Below are 21363 nucleotides of genomic sequence, written 5' to 3'. Positions count from 1 at the left end.
ATTTCCCTCCCCTTACGTTTTCTCTCTCTCTCTCTCTCTCTTTCTCTCTGTTTGTTGCCGTGCAGTACGATGAAATCTCACATTACGGTGGTATGGATGGAGTAGGGATACCGACTACTATGTATGGTGATCCTCACGCCCCCAGGTCTATGCAGCCCGTACACCACCTCAATCACGGGCCGCCGTTACACAGTCACCAATACCCGCACACAAACCATGCTAATACAATGCCGCCAAGCATGGGATCCTCAGTAAACGATGCATTAAAGAGAGATAAAGATTCCATTTACGGGTGGGTTGCTGGCAAATTTTATCATTGTTCTTAAAATTATTTCTCATCTGCGGCAGAGGATGTGTGACACGATTTTTTTTTTTTTAATTTTAGAAGAAACTTTAATTAACATGTGGACCTGAAAGGTCTTTGAGATTTAATTTTTTTATGGAAGATATTTAGAGCCGATGTTTTCGAATAATGAGTCGGTTTAATTTAATTTGCAATTGTAGATAACAAAATGGCTCATCGCTGATAATGTTGATAAACATTTTTGCAAGTGTTTTTTCCCCCCACTGAAAGCATCCTGAAATTTGGCGTCCAAAATGGCTGCTTAAAGTTTACTTCTGGGGCATTTAACTACCAAATTTTCAGTGATTTTTGTTTGCGTTAATCGATACGTTTAGAAAGGTACCGTTGAAATTTTCAGCGATGAGAAAGGGTTGCGGTGATTCGCCAGTAACTATTTTTGCCACCATTTACGACTGTAATTTATGTAAAGCCAGAAATCAACAAGTATTTCTTGCTGAAGTTCTTCGTGTCGTTTCTACCACTCGCTTACAAGAGAAAATAAAATAAACTCTCCCTCTACTTTTTATACTGTTTTGACGTTCAATCCTCTCTTGCAGACATCCGCTGTTTCCTCTTTTAGCACTGATTTTTGAGAAATGTGAATTAGCAACTTGTACTCCACGAGAACCGGGGGTAGCAGGCGGTGATGTCTGCTCCTCCGAGTCTTTCAATGAAGATATAGCAGTGTTCGCTAAGCAGGTCAGCCAGCACGCATGTCAACTTCAATCTTAAGACCGTTTAAAAACAACTACCAGTAATTTAAGTGGCTAAACTAATGTTTCCCCTGGACGGCAGCATGTCTTCTGAAACTTACAGCCAAACACACAAAAAAAATTGTCACACGATAAGCAAAATAATTAAAGATATTGCATATTCATAACAAAATTGAACTACCTCAGAACGTTTGCCCAGAATAAAAGAGTGAAATGAACAATTCTACAAACTAGTTATAACCGGAGCATATTGAGTCCGAGGCTGCAAATGCCAGTGGAAACATGGTCAATTTAGCTTTATTGTAAAAAAAATATGCTTTATATTAAAAAGCGATTCATATCTTAAAGTGTTTCTTTAAAAAAACAGTAACTTATTCACTATCCAAATAAAAAAGTTTTAATCCTAATACTGGATAAACAAAGCACATCTTTTATGTAGCCTACTGTGAATATGTAATATTAAAGTGGATTAAAATACAAAATAAAAGTTTAGAAATCTGTTTGAATTCATTGATTATGACAAATGCTAACAGTGAGTAGGGGGATCACTATTATTATCTTCTCACTTTAGATCCGAGCAGAGAAACCTCTTTTCTCTTCCAATCCTGAGCTGGATAATTTGGTAAGCCTGGTTAGTTTTTTTTCTAAAGAGGAAAAGAGATGCGGATATATTTGTAAGCGCGTTCCATTAAACCAAACAAAAAATATCAACAAACTTCATGTGCCCCTTTGGAAATAATTCCGACATGCACCGTGATGCGTTCAGTTTAACACAGTCCATGTTTTGGGGAGTCAGTAAACAAGGACAATGATCGCTACAATCCATTGCAAATCTGTGCTTTTGATTTTATGATAGCGTTGACTGTCACAGGCGATAACCATCGCGTTTAGTTATTGTACGGCTGTCACCCCATTTAAGATGATGCGCGATTTTTGTTTATTTGTGTGTGTGTCTGTGTGGGGTTGTGACCGTTTCTATCAAAGTCACGGAAAACGCTAACGAGTCCCCGGTTTATAACAGCCCTCCCCTAAAACTCGAAGTCCACTAATATAGATCGCGATCGACTCTGAATGTACCTAAAGAATTTAGAGTTGCTTTTAAAATGTAAGCGCTGCCCAAACCTTAACTGACTTCCAGTGCCTTAGAAAATAAAGTTTACATAATTGTTGGGAGGGTGCAGATATAGGAAATGCATGCACGCTTGTCGGGAATGTCTGGGACTTGTACCTGGTGGTATTCTCTGACAGCTGTGTGTGCGTTCGGTGTAAACTTTTGACGTTAAAATCAGTACATATGGGGGATGAAAAAAATGAGTAGGCAATGATTATATTTTACTGCTTTTACGGCACATCTAACTACTGTGCGCCCCCAATAATCTCTCCCCCCCGCCCTCAAAGGCACACACAGACACACACACATGGACAAACGCACAAACACGTAAAGAAAGACACAAACGTTTTAGGAATATTAAGGCTTTTGCCAGTTCAACTAGTAGATTTAGCAAACACAATATCAACGTTTTTTGTATCCTGGGCGCTAATGGATGTGTACACCTTTGCTTTCAGATGATTCAAGCCATACAAGTATTAAGGTTTCACCTTTTGGAATTAGAGAAGGTACTTTTTCATGTTCTTTTTTTAAAAAGTGTGTTCCAAGTAGTTCTTAGTACGAGTAGATTTGCATAACTGTCTTGGTTTCTGCCCCATTGTAATTAGTGTCAAAGCCAATGCTGGCGCACATTTCTCTTGCTGTTTAATTACAATTTATGCCACTAAAACCCTGACCACAAACGCCCCGGCGTTTTGTTCATTTTTAATCTCGCGGTGGGATTTAATTTTGATCATCTTTTAACATAAATCCTCTTTTTCCTATTGAGGTTAAACATTTTAAACAGTCTAAAGGCGAAAACAATCTGCCGATTATGACTAATTAGATGGCAAATCATAATATTTTGTCCCATTAGTCCACGGGGAATATTTTAATGAAATATAAAAGGAGATATCATACACGTGTGACGGAAACTGTGAGCACCGCGTGTTTATTTTACCATGCTTAAAATCTGCTCTGCCTCACCACAATAAATATAATTCTTTGAAGACTCAGGCAGTGTATATGAGGGCTCACTAGTGATAGACATCTGGGCCATATTCAAATTCTGCTCATCTCCTTTGTGCGTTCAGAGTTCCTCAAAGGTTATAATGAAATAACTAGATGAAATTAAACTGTTTACCTTAAATGTCACTCATGCAGGTCAATCCTCTAATGGCCACAACCCGGGAGCAGATGAATTTAACACGGGTGTTGAATATGTTGTAGCTGTGAATCATCTTGTCACTGTCAATTTTCAGCGATATCTCTATTTTGCAGAAGTTATTCCAAATTCTTGATGCGTATGTCTCTGGAGGATAATTGTAATGTTCCCGAGTGCTTCCAACTATTTTGAAGCTCATGTCATAGGCCGAACGTGCACTTGTCACTTCCATTTGGGTCTTTATGTTTTCGCCTTATTATTTTCCGCTCCCTCCAATTGTAGGTACACGAATTATGTGACAATTTTTGCCATCGGTATATAAGCTGCTTGAAAGGGAAAATGCCCATCGATTTGGTTATTGATGAAAGAGAAGGCGGCTCGAAATCAGACAGCGAGGAAATCACTCGATCGTCCTCTGTTAACATTACAGATCAGGTATGGAACCATTGGATTTGCATTTGGAATGCCTGCTATGGCAATATGCTTCTGTATTATTCGGTTATTATCAAGCCCTGTTATATGAATTCCCATGGAAATGAATATCTTTCCCCCGTACCTTCTATGTGCTCATTAAGGATGGATCTCAGTCGGGGACGCGGCAGAATGCCTTCAAGAGTGATGGCTGGAAAGTTGAGCCCCTCCTTGTCGCTTTTAATTTTTTATTTCTTTCTTTGCAAAATAAAATAAAAGGGAAGCGTTTGTTACGCTCGGGGCTGCATGGGGAAGGAGATGCGGCTTTTTGTCTTGTAGGGAAAGCGAGCTGGCTGAGTGGTGAGGACGAGTTGGGAAGTTTCTCCCCTGCCTCTTTGCCCTGCGGTTCTGCCGGTCTCCCTTCGCCGCGCAGAGCCGCTTCATGCAGGCGGCGTGCGGGCCGCTGCTCCAAGACATTAGAGAGAGAGAGAGAGAGAGAGAGAGATCGCACTTTGCAAGTTCGAGACTAGCCGCCCGAAGAGAAGCGAGTATCAGGAACAAAAAAAAAGTAGACAAAAACACTTGGTCTGAAAGACTCGCCGCAGCCGATCTGATTTGTTTTTATTTTTCACCCCCCCCCCCCCAACGGCGGCTTCGCTGAAACGAAGGGAAGGGGGCGGGGGGTCTGTTGCAATGCCGGTCCGCCCAGGGCGCAGCGGATCCGGCGAGAGTCTCAGCAAAGAGTCGGCGCCATGGGAACGCGGCTATTTGCAACGTTCAGCGCCGCCCGGGCTTTGGCTCTACAAAAGGAAGCCTCTGATGGGGCAGCAGCGACCACAGAGAATGCATCAAATCCAGTGCTTGCCCAGTGGTCAGACGCAGCCAACTGCATGGGTCTGCTCGCCGCCCTCACACCCAGCCATTTCGGATCCGAACCCACTCGTTTATTTAATATTTTAATATTTATTTTGATTCTGATTCCTTCCCCCCCCTCCCTCCGTGAGGGAGCGCACCCACGCCACCCCCAGCCCTTCTACCCTCTATGCTGGACTGTTCGCGAATGTGTTTACTTTCCACCGCGTGGAAAGGGTTGTTTGTATGTACTTAAATAGAACGCCCTACTTTTCCAAGGGGTTTATTTATCGAGCTCCTGATGTGAGACAGTAAAGTTCAGAAAACAGCTTAAAAAGGTGGGTTGATATCGCGTTGCAATATGATTAAAACAATTAGGAACTGGCTTCGCTCTGGCACTTAATAGACTAAATCATGGGAATTGAACGGTCCAGGTCAGACTCACCATATAATTAGAATGTGTTAGGACGCCTAATCATCTCTTATAGTCCATTTTACTAGACGGAAAGGTAATTGGAAGCTTTCTTAAAAAATGCTTTGCTTTAAAGTGAAATACACTCTTCTGCAGCTTTCTAAATGAGGAGAAAATAACCATTATTCATAAACGAGTTATTTGGGACCCGCTTGCGTTGCTAGATTGCTTTAGGAAAAAAAAGTACATTTTGGACCGCATTCTGTTTTGAGCGCCGCTGTGAATTTTAAATCGCCACATACACTCTGTTAAAAGTCTGCTGGTTAAGGGTCGAGACCTCGCTGAACATGAGAGCTATCTACGAAAAAAATACACGGATTGCCGGAGGCCATGAGTGAAATCAACACGTTAATTGCCTCGAAAATTAAGATTTATACTCGTTTTCTACAGCGAATAATTATTAATGTTCTGCCCTGACTCTGCACACAGCAGAAATCAGGCTTATTTGTAACTGCGGTTTCGATTTCACGAGGGCGCGTTTGTTAAGGAAAGTTTTTACATACTAAGTAAAATAAGAACAGGTCATGAGAAAAGTTTAAGGGCGATGGCTGTGACCCCTCCCTCTCTCACCCCTCGCTTTCTTGTTTTTTTTTCGTGAAAGACTCCTGGTCTCTGTGCGTTCAGTCGTGATTCGTGACATTACTAATGTGTCACCTCCAGATCATCCCGCCCCATATGTATTTTTAATATCTGTCCTCTGGCTGTTACTGGGGAAAAACAATCTGTTGTGTTCTTCCCAACAACGCCAGAAGACGGGGAGGTATTTGGTAAACACACAAGTTTTCGCTTGCATTTCTGTCTGGAGTGGAGGGCTTCGGATGTGGGCGAGCGAGGAGCTCTCCCCTCCACGCTGGTCTCAGCTATCATTGGGTTGGGTTGGGAAGCAGCGAGGTGAGAAGCGGCACACTGCTCCTGAATGTGGCTGATCCGATTTCAGACCTCGGCTTCGATGTAAACCTCCAACAAACATTTGATCCGTCGAGGATCACGTGAGCTGAGGTCTCTTGCCTACCTGGAGGAAACAGCAAAAAAGTTCCACGAAATGAAAGGTGGTCCGCGTACCTTACGCTTAAAGCGGGCGCACCCCCCACCCTCACCCCAAGATTGTGCTGCGTTGCATTTGGCGTTGATTGGTGTCCATTACTGCCCAATATAGCCTCAGCGCTTGTTTGCAAAGGTTGGCTGGATAAGGGAAAACTGGGTTGCTAATAAATTGGAACTGGATTTCCAGACTTTGTTTCAGTGTACCATTTTTTACCCCCAAAACGTCACCGAGTAAAACAAAAATCTCTAATTGTTAACTTCAGAGCTCTTAGTAGTATTGCTTCAGCTTTATTTACTTTTTTTTCCTGGGCATTTCCCATTGCATTTCTTTACTCCTTGCTTTCAGGTTCCTGCACCAGTTGCCACTAGTCGGGCATGGGAGTCCCATCCTACCTGTTGATACAGTGACTGGTACTGCCACGTGACCCACCCTGCCTATTGGTACATGATTGGCACCACAATTTGACCCGTCTTGCTCACTGTTCCAATTACTGTCAATGCCACATGACCTTATGCTGCCCATTGTTGCGTTGGCTGGCACTACCATGTGACATCACATTGCCCATTGCTACAGTGGCAGGCCCTGTCATGTGTCTCCATGTCTTGCTTATAGGACAAGGGTTAGTTAGTTGACTGTGGCCAGCGTGTTCACTGCCTAGATAACTCTGTTGCTTCACCCATTCTGACTCTGTCTCTAGCCTTGTTCTCACACTTGTCCCTGGATTGTTGAAGTTCCCCACTCTCCCTATATATTTCACACTTGGCCTTCAGCAGCTTGCTCCGGTCGATGACCCATTCTTCATTGAAGTTACTATCCTGGCATGGCATGTTGTACTTTTTCAGAAATAAAAGTCAATAGTGTTTTCAGAGAACATAATATTCTGATAATGATCATTGCTGCATTGTGTGGAATGTACCTGCAAAAGCTTTTTTTTAAACTGGGTTGTATAGAGAAGACAAACACAAGTCTACAGAGCAAAATATACTTAAGTTGGCCTCGTTCTGTGATGTCAGTTAATAAAATGTTTTAACATTTAGCATGAATTGAATTTGCATAATATGCTTTAGATATTGAATAGTTCAATCTAACCGTTCTAATGATGACATAAATCACAAGAATAAAACTCATGTGCCTTAAGAAGGTCAGCAGGGGTTTGAGCCAGAATTTGTACCTATAATATATTTATAGATAACTTAAAGTCTTCTTGATTTTTTTTTCACCTTTACCAATGTTGCAACTTGCTGTGCTTTGTAGAATAATGCAATGTAGAAGGGAGGGTTATTAAGATCCGCTGATCACTGAACTGAATGTATATAGGATCTCTTGATTCGTATGACAGAGTATATCCTAGTTGTAGATTATTGGAAGTGAATTTCCAACTTTTCTGATGTGTCTACATAATGGAATGTTTGAATACTCGGTAGTGTTTTAACAATGAGGAAATTACAATAACGCACAAGGGGAAATGGATGTCTCTCGCAATGAATTTTATTAACATAACGCACAATGATAACTTTAGTGATATAAGATAATTAGAGTTGTGATAAAGGTTTTAGTTAATTTTAATGAGAGTTATTCTGTGTACTTAAATACATCATTGTCGCATATTCCAAAAGTTTTCTTGTGACTTTGTGGTTACAGTTTTGTTCAGGGATAATTGGATAAATTCATAAGATGTGCTTTGGTTTAATTAATATTTATTTTCCCAGTGAGTTATTGAACAAGTATGGATTTGTAGCCTCCTGATTTTGTGCAAAATCCTTAAGCTTAAACTGATATAAAATACCTTAAGTCTAGTTTACACAGCCCATGTATGGCTGAATGAAAACACAGAATAATCCTTGTAAAATATATCTCAAATACATGGAATAAATTATATTCCATCTGTATCAGGTAGCAAATAATTTCAAATGGTTCTTAACTATATATGCTCCATTATTCTATTTCCAGTAGTTATTTTATTCCAAATGAATGGTCTTTCATTCTTTCTTTTTCTGTTTTGTTCACTTATTGATTTATTTTATTTTATAAAATCCCCAGAAAATCGTGTTGTAAGGAACTCTAAAATTAAGACATTTTTCCCATTATAGTTAGTAGGTAGTTAGCAGCTGAGATCACACTTAAACATTTACATTTGTCTTGAATGTTAGTTTTTTTTGGTTGAATATGTAAGTTAACTGTAAAATTATAATTAAACTTTTAATTTATTCCAGTGACTAAATATTATTATTTGTTATATTATTTGTTGCATTGTAATTTGTTTTCCTGCTTTGAAAGTCCTTACATTTTACACTTTGTGGAGTTTTTATGGGAATTGACTATTAACTAGAATAGTGATAATAAAATCTAAATATATATTTTCTTTCCAACAATATTATAATGTTTGTTTTATAGAAACTTTATGCATTTTTAGATATTATTTTGAGAAATAAAATTTTAAAAGAATCAAATGGTAAATATTAGTTTCAGAACTGCAAATGCAAGTTTATAATTGGAGCAAGAAGGATGATGGTTTGTGAAATATTTAGAGCTTTTGCTCGAGTAATGTGTTTGCATATTAGATGGAGAATTCCACATGGAGTTATCATGTGATATCATACTTAAACAGTGAGTGGACCTCACTATATAACTCAAAGGTTTTGAAACAGATAGATACACGTGATAATCTATTTGAACTCTAATCAGGGAATGATGTTATTTGTTAAAAGCCTGAAATTAAAACTGATTTTGAATGGAATCAGTTCTGGATCTGCCTTGTATTTCTGCACTTTTTTTTGAAAAACGTAGTGGCATGTTCTGATTTGACTGTTTTCCCAATTTGGTAAGGGTTTGGGTGAATATTTCAGAGTTTTATTTTATATTTAAGATATCTGAATGTTAACAGCATATTTAAATATGCATAAAAGTGTTTGTCTTGAATGGTGGTATTTCTACTTTATTAGTTTGCATTAGTTTTTGTTGACGTATGTCTAAAGGAGAAGGAGCTGGGGTGTGGAGCAGCTTGCAATGATGGAAAGTATTTTGTTGAAAAGTGGTGTTCCGCTACTAATTTTCACAGCACAGTGGAGACAACAGTTTGCATAAATTGTGTTCATTTTACATCTTTGTTCATTTAATACTTAATTTGCTACAAAACTTATTCCTCAGGTTGTTTTTTTTTTAAATTTTTTGTATATTACTTCATGGTAGCAGACCGAGTCATTGTTTTTTCTTGCTAAGTTTACACCATATCTCAGTATTCATTTTCATGCTTGCTTGGTTTTCCATTTTCTGTTGTGATCTGATCTTGTTCAGAGATATACACATTCACACATGATAATTGGTGCTTTGTGACATGGGCCAAAGCCTGAGCTTCATTTTTTTAAATTTTAAACTTTCACGTGTAGATCACAAAATTAAGAAATTTCAATATGATGTTCGTAAGACAGACCATGTACTTGCAACAGTTTATTATCCAAAGTGGGATGTTTCTTGCTGTGCAGTTTGCAGCTTCTTGGCTACTTTTTGAATTGAAAATTATTCTGCCATCAGTGCTACAGAATTATCCAGTTTTTACAGGCTGAACAGATCAAAGCAAAGGGCATTGTTTCTTATTAATAACCTTTGACAACATAATTATTTTTATGACATTTTGTGAAGGAAAAAATTGAAATGTAGAATAGATTACAATGCAATCATTTAGGTGTAACAAATAAAATAGTCCATGCCAGTCTTTTTAAGTTGGATATTTTACATTTAAGCACTATCCGATTTAATTTTTAATTCAAAGTCTAGCTGGGAAGTAAGATAGAATGATTTTTTTTAACCAAACTTGGATAATTGTGTCCTTAATTTTGCAAAGATTTATTGGAAATTAATTAACTTGTAAAGTAAAATCTTAATGCTGGTCTTACATCTCATTATACAGCTCTGTATTGAATGATACATGTCTTATTGCAAGACTGATATTTTATTTTAGTTTAATTGCCATTGTGGGCCATAGAGGTTTTACCTGTGGTTATTCACTTTCAGGAAGTTAAGTAAGCTAGAAAGACTCTATGGTAGTGCAAATTGTATGTGGTGTATTGAAAAGAGCAGCCTCAAAGGGATAATTGGCCATTTCTCATTGCAGGCTTCCTTATATTTTAAACTGAGAGTACACAATTGTACCTTATTAAATTAAAACTATTGATCCAAAATCTGCAGCATTTGTCTTATGGTATTTTTTCTGTAGAAGCCTGTTACCTATTTGGTGACTCGTGCTGTCTGTATTTGAGTTCTCGCTTTTGAAGGTTGACTCATGACTTGTGAACTCAAAAATAGTAAATCTAGATTCTAAATGTTTACTTTTGGAACAAAATTCCTTCAGAAAAAAAGATTTCGTTTTAGTTTAAAAAAAGGGGACAAATTCATTGTGCATTTTTTAATTGGATGAGTTCAGTTAAAAATCTTCTAAATTTGCCTCATCCTTAAAAAAAAGATACAAAGCTCAATGCTTCAGTATTCCTTCAATTCTATCATAGGATGCAAGTAAGTTACAGTATTTTTGGATGAAAGGTAAAATTGGGAAATTGCCATGATGTATAATTACCCACAGAATATTGCTTTATGTTTTATAGAACTGTTTCTCTGAAGCATTATCCAGAAGACCTAGTTTGCACAATGTTTCTAAATTTGTCACACACGGTGGAAGGTAGCATGGAGCACAATGCTTCATGGTACACTGGTCACATCTGGTTATTATCAGGTACATGTTGAAAATACTGGGCGATAATTAAAATAACAGAAAGTAAAAAAAAAACAATTTATGTTGTATATGTAAAGCTTACATAGCAGCATATGACAAGAAAAATAGCTTCAGGCTGCATTATGGAAAACAATCTGCCCCAGAGTGTAGAGCCTAGGTCTAAGAGGGCTTGCTTCCAATAACCCAAACCTCCTTTCTTAATATCTTGCTTTCATCTGATGCAGTTTTCAAAAGCTTGTGTAAAATTTGTCTAATTTGATAAAAGGAATACAAGTATGTGGCAATCTAGCACATTCTTGAGACAACTGTACCATAACAGCAGGAGATATTCACAATAACTTGCACAGCTAAGAAACAACATGTGGAAATTATTACCATTGGTCAGTTGCTAGTTGAAGATCTTAATCAATATGTTTATCACTTGGGCCTACCTGCACTGCATATAGCTTAAGCTACAGAGTATAAACGTTATCATAAATATTGCTTCTTTAATTCTTAGACATCAGTGAATTACTTTGTTCAGCTGAACTTCAGTGTAGTTTGTAGGGTAACAATTAACAATGAATAAATTAAAAAGTTCAGGAATCAGTTTGGCACAATGATTTAAATTTCTTCATCAAACCAGTAGTGAATGAAAATTTTGCCACATAATTGAACTTTGCCAGGAAGCTGGAACTGCACAGTTGTATGGACCTTATTTGTACAGATAGAACTTAAATTGATAGAGAACGGAGCTTGAACGGAGCTTTGTGTAATAGTTGTGGCCATTGTATTTGTCCATGTAAAGGATTGTGTCTTTATAATGTTAAGTTGATATTTGGAGATTTGTTTTTATATTTTTAACTTTATTACAGGGAATGCTCTCTCCATTTATATGGAAGTGAATAGGTATCTGTGTTACAGATTGTGGTGCAAACATTTTACATGCTTTGTAACTCTTGCCAATTAATGTTTCAAGATGGTTTATTTGTATTTTGATGTTCATTGTGATTGTTTTACTTTTTTGACTCGTAGAGTAAAATATACATATAGTAAATTATGACAAGCTTTCATGTACAAGTAACATGTGCATTCCTGCACTGCTCTTCATAAAAATGGTCTAGTTTTCAAAATGCTCTTCTAATTTTGCTGATGTAATCATAAAATAAATACATCATACTTTTGCTGTGTAATTTACTGTCATTGTTTAATGGCCAACAAAAATAATCAAAATAATTCCAGACTCATATTTACCGTTTCTACCAGACCAAATGAGTATGTTAGGAACACAGCAATTTTCATCGTGAATTACAAGTTAAGCAAAATGCTTTATCTGCATGTGTAATTTTGAATGAAAATTCACGGCAATAAAAGTAATATTTTGGCAAGTACACTCTGTTAGATTACAACAAGCTTATATAGAGTGAAATTCTGACTTGCATATGATTTCTGCTAAAATGTTCATTTTTTATAGAGTTATGTGCTTTCATTTAAATTTGAATTTGCCAAATAACGTAGTAGGAATACAATAAAGCATAGGAAACTTTAGGAAGCAAATATTAACATCATCACAAAACTCATTCTAAGGAGGTGTGATTGAAGTTTTCAAAGTACGAAGATGAACTGAAATGATAGCTAGAAAAAAGAACAATTGTGTTGTTTGGGAAGTTGGTCTGTAAATTAGACCTAGGCCTTTCAGGAATAAAGTTGGGAAACCCTTCTAAATGGTGGTAAAAGATTAGGACTTGCTTCTACAAATGGCGTTTGATGATAGGTCAGTTGTTAATCTTAAATCTAAGAATGATATAATTTTGTTAATCAAAACATATAATGTTTTGCACAGATGTATGAATGCAGGAGTTAAACACAGAAAAGCTAGGATTTATATGAATAATGGAATGTGCATGAGGGTCATAATGGCCTTCTCCTGTTCCTGGCTTTCTAGATTTGAATGTTCCATTTGTTTTTTAGTGTAACCCCAGTACAACTACAGGTAGATTAAGGTAGATGGCACTGTGTTAAACAATATTGCTTCTCACTAAGTCAGCCATCACTTCATGAAGTAGACAATAATTAAACTTATCCTTTGGAAATCTTTCTTGTTAGCAACCACTTTTTGTTCCCCATTGGATTTTTGAATGTTCAGTTGATGATGGAAATATGGTGGAATAGTATATTAGTAACAAGGAAGCAGACTGCACATGCAATGTGACATGTATCAAAGTGTAATTGTAGAAATCAAATCAAAATACAGTGGATCCAACACTTTTCTGATTACTGGACATGCTGATGACATGGCTGAAGATGGTTCATAGGGTGTAGGGGTTATTTTAAGCTTCATATAATAAACTTTCATTTTTTATGTGATCTGAAACTGCATTTATCAGTCAAAGCACCTTACCTTTGCGTTATTGGAAGAGGGAATTCTGAATTTGTGTAGTACATATTGGGTTATTATGTTTCATGCATTTGCAACAAGTGTCAGTGGGTGATAAGGAATATAAGGCAGGGTGATAAGGATTATAAAGGACTCTTAATATTTTATTTACAGTGTATATATTCTTAATATATTGCATTAACAACCTGATACAATTTGTAAATGTGATTATATCTGCAATATGAGTCCTGCTTTCTGCACCCTGATTACTCCACTGTCCAACATCTGATCATTCTTGATGCAAATTTCACTACTCTTGGTCAAAAATCACTGGTGGCAGTCTTTGTGATCCCCTTTCCCACTATTCTGTCTTGTTTTTCTTGACCACTCTGTGGTGTCCAAATGAGCATCCAGATCACCCTCATGTGTTGCTCAATGCTACATCCATGAGAATACCATTGTTTTTGCTTCTATTTGTTTCTATCTCTTTTTCATCCACCTTTTAGTGCTATAGGAAGTTTTCTACCTTATGGATGCTATTGTAAAATGTATGTAGTTACAATAATAAGTAATATTACTTAATAATAAACACAATAACATCCTGAGGTGCACAGACCATTCAAGGTGTTTGTTTTAATATTTGGAGAGTTAGTCATTTTAACGAAAGAATTAGTAATTGTGAATGAGTTCATAGGATTTCAAAGCCAAATAATTACTCAATTGCTTTTATTTAAATGGTAAAAACAGGCTGCAGCTACAAGTATTTTTGGTGATTTTGCTTGAGGGAGAAACGTTTACCAGAATATCAGAAGATTTTGAGGCTTTTTGAACTTGTTTTTATTCATTCATGGGATGTGGATATGGCTGGCAGACCTAGTACTTGTTTGACTCTCCCTAAATGGCCTTGAGAAGTTGATGGTGAGCTGCCTTCTTTAAGCACTGCAGGCACTCCCATGAGGCTGGGTAGGGAGCATTGGAACATCCACTGCTGACAAAAGATTAACAGTATATTTCCAAGTCAAGATGGTGACCGGAAGGCATTTGTGAGGTATTGGTGTTCCCATCTGGCTGCCTGTATTTCGTATGGTGGTGGTCATGGGTTTGGGATATTTTGGGAGGTGTTGTGAAAAGAAGTTTTTTCTCCACCAAAAATTAATTTATAAGGTATAAGCATTGCTGGCAAGGCTGGAATTTGTGATGCATCTGGAATTGTCTTTGAGATGATGGGGCAAACTATGATGAGCTGAGCTAGGGAAACAGGGAAGCAGGATATTGGTTTAATGTTTCATCTGAGGGACATTAACTCTGAAAATGCACCAGTCCCTCAATATTGTACTTCTAACTATCAGTTTGAATAAGGTTCTTAAGTCCTGGTAGGGGACTCACACACACCTTCACAGTGAGAGCTTTGCCAGCAGACCTAAATTGATAATTAGAATTCTTGCAGCTAATTTTATATGTGTTTGTTTGTAAGATGATAGTGCCCACAGTATATAGCAGAGGCTATCTGTAAATTATTTTTTTTGTGACTTGACTCTTGTTCTCATAGTGTAAAAAGTTTGTATCCTGTTAGTTATGTTGGACTTGTGCTTAACATTACCTCCCAGTGCTGACTTTGCCCGAGTTTGCAGTGGTGGTGGAAGGGTGGCTCCTTTTATAAGGGATGATTGGGTGTATCTCTGGTCTCAGACTTCTGTAAGCACCAGCTCTCACGCCTAGGTAAATGGTTACCATGGTTTTCTCTTCAATCACTGGCTGTGTTCTTCTGGGTTCTCTGTGTAGGGAACATTTTCACAAACTATTCTTCAGGGAACTTCTGTTGAAGCCTATATGCCTTTGCTTTTTCAGTATGTTGAGAATGGGTGGTCAGGGTTTGCTTCCAACCTACGCAGTTGGAGCACGTCCTAAAAATCCTTGCTACTGGTATTCTCAACTACGTGTTTGTCATTTGTCTTATAAATTGCACCTGAGCAGACATATCCTCTGGAATTTTGAAGACGAAGAGGGCGAGAAGCTGCTTCCACTTTTCTGGAGGTTCTAGGACCAGGGGTCACCATCTCAGGAGAAGAGGCATGTCTATGTCATCGTGGCTATCCCTCAAGGTTAAGGATGATGGTCTTCGTTCCATTGATCTATTTATGGGCTCTCAAGTGGCTTATGAGTCCAGTAGTAATAGCCCACAGAGCGAAGACGCCTGTGCGTGTATTTGTTTAACGTGTACTTGATGTTGCACAACAAAAAGCACACAATACTTCACAAATCAACCAACTGATTCCAATGGCATGGAACCCATGACGATTGGAGCTGATGGATTTGTTGCAGCCTTCATCCGCCTTCACAGCCGGTGAGTTCGAAATAACTTTGTCCACCTGTTCCACCGTTGAGGTCTTGGTTGGATTGTTCTTTGTCAGGGACCTCACCATCGACCTTACCGCCATGGGTGACCCTACCAGGAGCATAGCTCCAGACGGCATCGCTCTTGGGATCTCAGGACCACACAAGCTTCTCCACCACGACAAGGTGACAATCCATGGAGAAGGTTGTCTATGTAAGGTTGAAACATTTCTTCACTCAAAGGAGATTGAATCTTTGGAATTCTCTGCCCTAATGACTGTGGGATGTACTTCGAACTACAGTTAGCCCTGATAACATAATATTAGCAAGGATCACCTTTGTTGCAAATGGATATTCAATGGTATAAGGTGTAAAATACTAAGAAATCAAGAGATATACTCAGAGTATGTGACTTCCATCTTTAGCAGTGAAGGGAAGAAATTCTGGGTCATAGACCATCAATCTTCTCTAATGTTGGTATGAGTTTTGGAAATGTTGGTAGAAAGTGGTTAACTTCCTTTTGCCCACTTTTGGCAACTCTTGAGTACTCCTATCCGGCTATATTGCAGTAGTTGAAAGGAATGACAAAGCCTGCTTTGCTTTTAGAGGCTTTATGGAGGTTATTTGAACTCACCACTAATCTACAGCTGAATTGTGAGCTGCAATATCTCTTTACTCCAGGTACCACAATTTATGGGAGTGGGACAGTAACTTTGACCCAATCTGTCTGGTGGGGAACAGGAGGAATTTACATACCCAGTTACTCCCAGCGCAAATTTATGCTCCATTAACCTCAATGGACTGGGTTAAAATTATCACTATTGATTTTGAGAGGAGAAGATTTAAAAGTTATCACCAGAAGAATGAAAGAAGTGTGGAACTCATTAAATCTTTGTGTTCATCATCTGTATGCATGATTAAGTTTGTCCCTAGATAGCACTGGTGGATAGCAGCATAACTAACCAGCAAGCTGCAGGCACACTAGCTGCTGGATCTCTAGACCTGATGACTTACCTTATTACCAGGGATCTCTTTTACTGCTGTTTTATCGGACTTCATGCATTCAGAACTGTGCACATCTGTAGGGTGAGCATTGACATGAGGCCCAATGAGCTATGTTATACTACTTTCCATACATTACTGGCAGAGGGCATCTCATCATAATGCATATTGATCTTGGAAACTCTCATGGCTGGCTGTAACAATTCTCCAGGGAAGTTGAAGGGGTCTACGTTGGAATTTTCTTCCTTGAATTTTAGACCTCAAAGTCACTATAGCAACAAGGCGAGCATTCATGAGGGATGCCTATGCTGTGGCTTTGGCCTGTGTAACTCAGGTCTCTACGCAAATACCACAGGTGCGGCCACAAGCTCAGAGTTAGGATGAAGTACGTACAATCAATGGCCCAGTGTTGAATGTAATGGACTGTGTAACTCAGGCCATCATCCAAAGCAGTGAGCATGGAGCAAATGGCCTCCTCATTGCAAAGATGATCCACATGACCTAGAAGCAGATTCTCAGCAGGTACTAATTGGCCCCATATCAATCCTAGTACCTGGCAGTCTTGTCCCACCAATGTTCAGTGCCTTTCGTTGTGCTTTATTCTCGTCTTTACAGTCTGTTCCAGTGCACTAACTTTGGTATTGTCTGGTTCATTGGGAATAATGATAATGCTCAGAAGAGTGGTGTTTTCAGGTACAGCAGGTTCTTGCAGAGAATAGCTAGAACATTGGCAGTACTTGCTTTGTAGCTTGGATTTGGAGTTATGGTGACAGTGAAATAGTATTTGCTGCCGTTGCACCAGTGGTTGTGAGATTTTCACACAAGCAATGTTTAATATTGCAATCCCAAAGTTTGCTCTGAGTGATACCAACTGTCCAAAGGCTGCATTGCTTTTCAACCTTTATGACTGAAGTCAAGTTAAATTGACAAGATCTTCTGTATTTACAAACTAGTCTTGCTGTAAAATACATTGAAAATGTTTGATTTGTTGCATGAAGTCTAAGTCAGTTTTAGATGGAATATTAAGTCATAATTACAATTTTGCAAGTTCTCTGTCCCTAAAACAGTAATTTTATTTCTGTAAATTTCATTGCATAAATATTTCAAAACATAATGGATTGTAAAATAGATTTTAATTAAGGTTTATTTGTGATATTTCAACCTCTACCTTAATCAATGAATATGTTCCAATCTTTATTTTACTAACTGTGAATTGTTTAAAGTATTAGCTAAAATTGTGCTTATCTTTCATTCTTAATTTTTTGTTTAATTCTTAATACGACTGGCTGTTCAACCAGTTTGATAATATCGCAGCTGCTGGTTATCTAGGAACCTCTTGAGCTGACTCCTGATGACAAAAGACATCAGAAAGGGGGCCACAGATTCATGTCACAGATTGTTAGATCTTTCTTAGCAACTTTCTTTGTAGTCACTTCTACTTTGCTCTATAGAACTACTGTTCATGAATGCATTGATACAAGAAATTATGCAAAGATAGTGGTTAATATACCTTTGGTTGCACACACCTCTTCAATTCCTCAGTCCCAATTCTTCTAGATCATCTGCTGCAAAATTATGCAACTACTGTTGTTTGGTATGGGCTGAGTTATTTTTTACACAGGATTTACCACTTGCACTACACTGTGTGTGAAGCTCTTCATTAATCAAAGTGGGGATTCTGTGTTGGCCATGAGTTAGTGCTAGCACTATAGTCTCAGATTTACAAAGGATATGGGTTTGTCCCACCGCAGAGACTTGTGCACAAAATCCAGGCAGACATGTCCAGTGCAGTACTGAGGGAACATTGCCATGACCAATATTTCATTCTTCCAATGTGACGTCTATTCTCTCAGGTGGATGTTAATGGTCTCATGGCATCATCTTGAAGGATGGCAGGGAGGTTCGCACTGTTGTCCAGGGCAATCTTTATAGGTCAATTAACAACACATCATTATCTCATTGCTGTGTGTGACACCTTTCTGCGCACAAATTGGACGCTGTGCTTCCTAATACAACAATGACCACACTTCAAAAGTACTTATTGGTTGGGATTTGTTGTCATTGATGCAAATTCCACTGTTTATTGAGTTTACTCAAGAAACTTCCTTTCTGCATTACTTTCTCATCTGTAGTCATGACATGTATTATGTGATATACAGGGCCATATGTCCGGTGCCAGTTCTTTATCCTTGCTAAGATTTCCTCAAGTCTTGACAGATTGTTTTTGTATATCTCTTAAACAACAGCAGCCGAGAAGTTTTATCTTGTGCCACCACTTTATGTGCTCTATGCAACAGAAATTTATTGGAAAACCATCACTGGCCCACCGTGGAGCTCATGTTTGAAGCATCTTTTCAGTGCCTCAGAATTCTAGGGCAAACCTCTTTCTTGTTCCTCTGTATGTTTCCGCTCACACCTCCAGCCAGTTCCTCCTAAGTGACTGCCACTTGACTAATTCTTTCAGTGACGTATTAGTACTCATGATGGCTCATTTCATATTTGAATGATGTCCTCTGTGTGTTAATACCCTTTGAGAGGGTACTGATAAACTCAGAGCCTCATCAGTAAGTCAAGGGTTTCACGATTTTAAGCTGTTTCCCCCCCCCCCCCCCCCCCCCCCCCCCCCCCCCCCCCCCCCCCCCCCCCCCCCCCCCCCCCCCCCCCCCCCGCACAGACTTGTACACTGAAACAGCTGGAATGACAACTGTCTGACATTATATTGGTTAGTTGGCTAGGTAGCTGTTTGTTAAGTGTTAAATGGTCATACATAAAGGTGCATCTTGATTAGCTGTTACTTTTTTTTGATAACAGTCATAAAATCATATTCTTGGGAAGTGCGTGTTTCAAAACTGTAGGTCACAGGAGTTTGTAAGTGGGTTGTAAATTACGCTGGAAAACAAGCACTGCTCTTGTTTTCATTCAAAGGGGAAAATATAACCCCTCGTCATTTTACTGCCTCACCTGCTGAGGCTCAAACAGTTGCTATGATGGTAACTTAGATCGTTAAAGTGGAAACTCGGACAAAGTGACAATTGCTGGCAGATCGAAGTAAGGAAATGCTTAAATGCTGAATATTTCATGGTTATCAGAAATGATCAAATAAATCAAATTTCATTATCAAGTTATTTGAAAATCAAAAAATTGCACTTTCAGGAAATCTAAAATTAAAACTGAAAATGCTAGAAACACACGGCAGGTTAGGCAGCATCTGCAGAAAGAGAAACAGTCAGTGTTTGAGTTGAAGACCCTCCATCAGTTCAGTGTTTCTAGCCTTTTCTGTTTTATCCTAGATTTACAAGTAATTTAAATTTGGTTCTTATCCACTTTGGTGCACACCACAGAAAAGAAGAGCATTTTTGAATGATGAAATATTGGGTAATGTTAATGTTCAAAAGGTCCTAGATGTCCTTGTACACAAGTCACTGAATGCCAACAAGTGATTTGGAAGGCAAGTGAAATGTTGGCCTTATTGTGAGAGATGTGAGTACAGGCGTAAAGATGTTTTAGTGCAATTATATAGGGATTTGATGTAACCACACCTAGACTATTGATTTCTTTACATAGGAAAGGATATACCCACCACAGAAGGTTTTCAATGAGGACTCACTTGACTTATTTCAGGGAACGCAAGTGTGTTGCATGAGGAGGGATTGAGTAGCCCCAGCATGTACTCTCTAGCACTTAGAGGAATGAGAGATCTCATTGAAACTCGGACTCAACAGGCTGAATGCACCAAAGGTGTTTCTTCTGTCTGAGGAACTGTGATCTAGGAGTCGGTCTCAGAAGAAGGGGTAGGCCATTTAGCCTGAGACAAGGAGTATTTTCAGAGTATGAATCTTTGGAATTCCCTGTCCCAGACAGTTGTGGGGGCTCAGTCATTGATTGCAAAAAAAAGTGATCAGTCGATTTCTGAATATTAAGAAAATCAAGGATGTGGTGATAGAAAATGGCATTGAGGGAGATAATCGGCCTTGATCTTAATGAATGACGGAGGGCCAAATGACCTGTTCCTGCTCCAATTTCTTGTGTTCCTACATTCTTGGAAAAGCAAAGGCTCATGATATTAGTTGGATAAATTGTGCTTATGTTCTTCACTTAATTACCCTTTTATATAATGATTAGTTCTAATCATTCTGATGGGTTTTGAGTGAACTGCTTTAAGTTGTATCTTTACCTCTGGTTATATTTTGTACCTTCCTTTCTTCCTTCTCTCATACCTTGACCCCTTCAGCGTATAAAGCTAGATCTGTCAAACAGCAAACACTTCCGGCAACACTATTTTTCCTGCACTTTTTGTTTAGATTTTGCAGTTGTTGGTAAAGAGGTGATACAGTCGCTGACCTTGAAGAGAGCTGAATGCAGAAACATCAAGCACTCTCTGAGGGGTGGAGCTCCCCTTTGCTGGCATTGGTTGATGTTGGTGTCAGCTCCAAGGATCCTCTGGTGTCCAACAATAATGCCATCAAGCAATGTGAAACAATTGATAACTTTAAAGAGTTCTCACAGGCAGCAAAGCAGAAAGTGAAAGGCATTATTTTTAAATAACAATTTAAACACATTATAGTGCAGAACAGAAAGATTGAAATGGATGAAGATCAAGGGAGAAATTAAAATATCATAAACAAATATTGATTTTAAAATTCATTATATGTTGAATTATTTATATGAGCGAATTACACAGCTGAAATCTACAAAATGCACTGCTTTTTGTTGCCTGTTCTGCCCACAAGAAGGACAAGGGCCTCAGGTGCAGGGAACACCACCACCTGCAGGTTCCCCACCAAGTCTTTCTCCGTACTGATTTGGAAATGAATCACTGCTCCCCCACGGTCATTGGGTCTGAATCCTGAAGCTCCC

The 21363-nt window shown here is 38.5% G+C and overlaps 1 protein-coding gene across 4 annotated transcripts in view; it reads left to right on the top strand.

Moving 5' to 3' along the window:
- The window catches only part of LOC127568334 (homeobox protein Meis1), a 196956-nt gene that overhangs the window by 834 nt on the left and 174759 nt on the right, over positions 1-21363 (top strand). For all 4 annotated transcript variants that reach the window (XM_052011954.1, XM_052011953.1, XM_052011956.1 and 1 more), the window contains exons 2-6: positions 66-292; positions 901-1042; positions 1628-1678; positions 2623-2673; positions 3591-3743. In XM_052011954.1, coding sequence (XP_051867914.1) covers positions 66-292; positions 901-1042; positions 1628-1678; positions 2623-2673; positions 3591-3743 — 624 coding nt within the window. The remainder of the gene's footprint in view (positions 1-65; positions 293-900; positions 1043-1627; positions 1679-2622; positions 2674-3590; positions 3744-21363) is intronic.

The sequence above is a fragment of the Pristis pectinata genome, chromosome 3 (assembly GCF_009764475.1).
Source record: "Pristis pectinata isolate sPriPec2 chromosome 3, sPriPec2.1.pri, whole genome shotgun sequence".
NCBI lineage: Eukaryota > Metazoa > Chordata > Chondrichthyes > Rhinopristiformes > Pristidae > Pristis > Pristis pectinata.
This window is presented reverse-complemented; position numbering and strand designations above follow the sequence as displayed.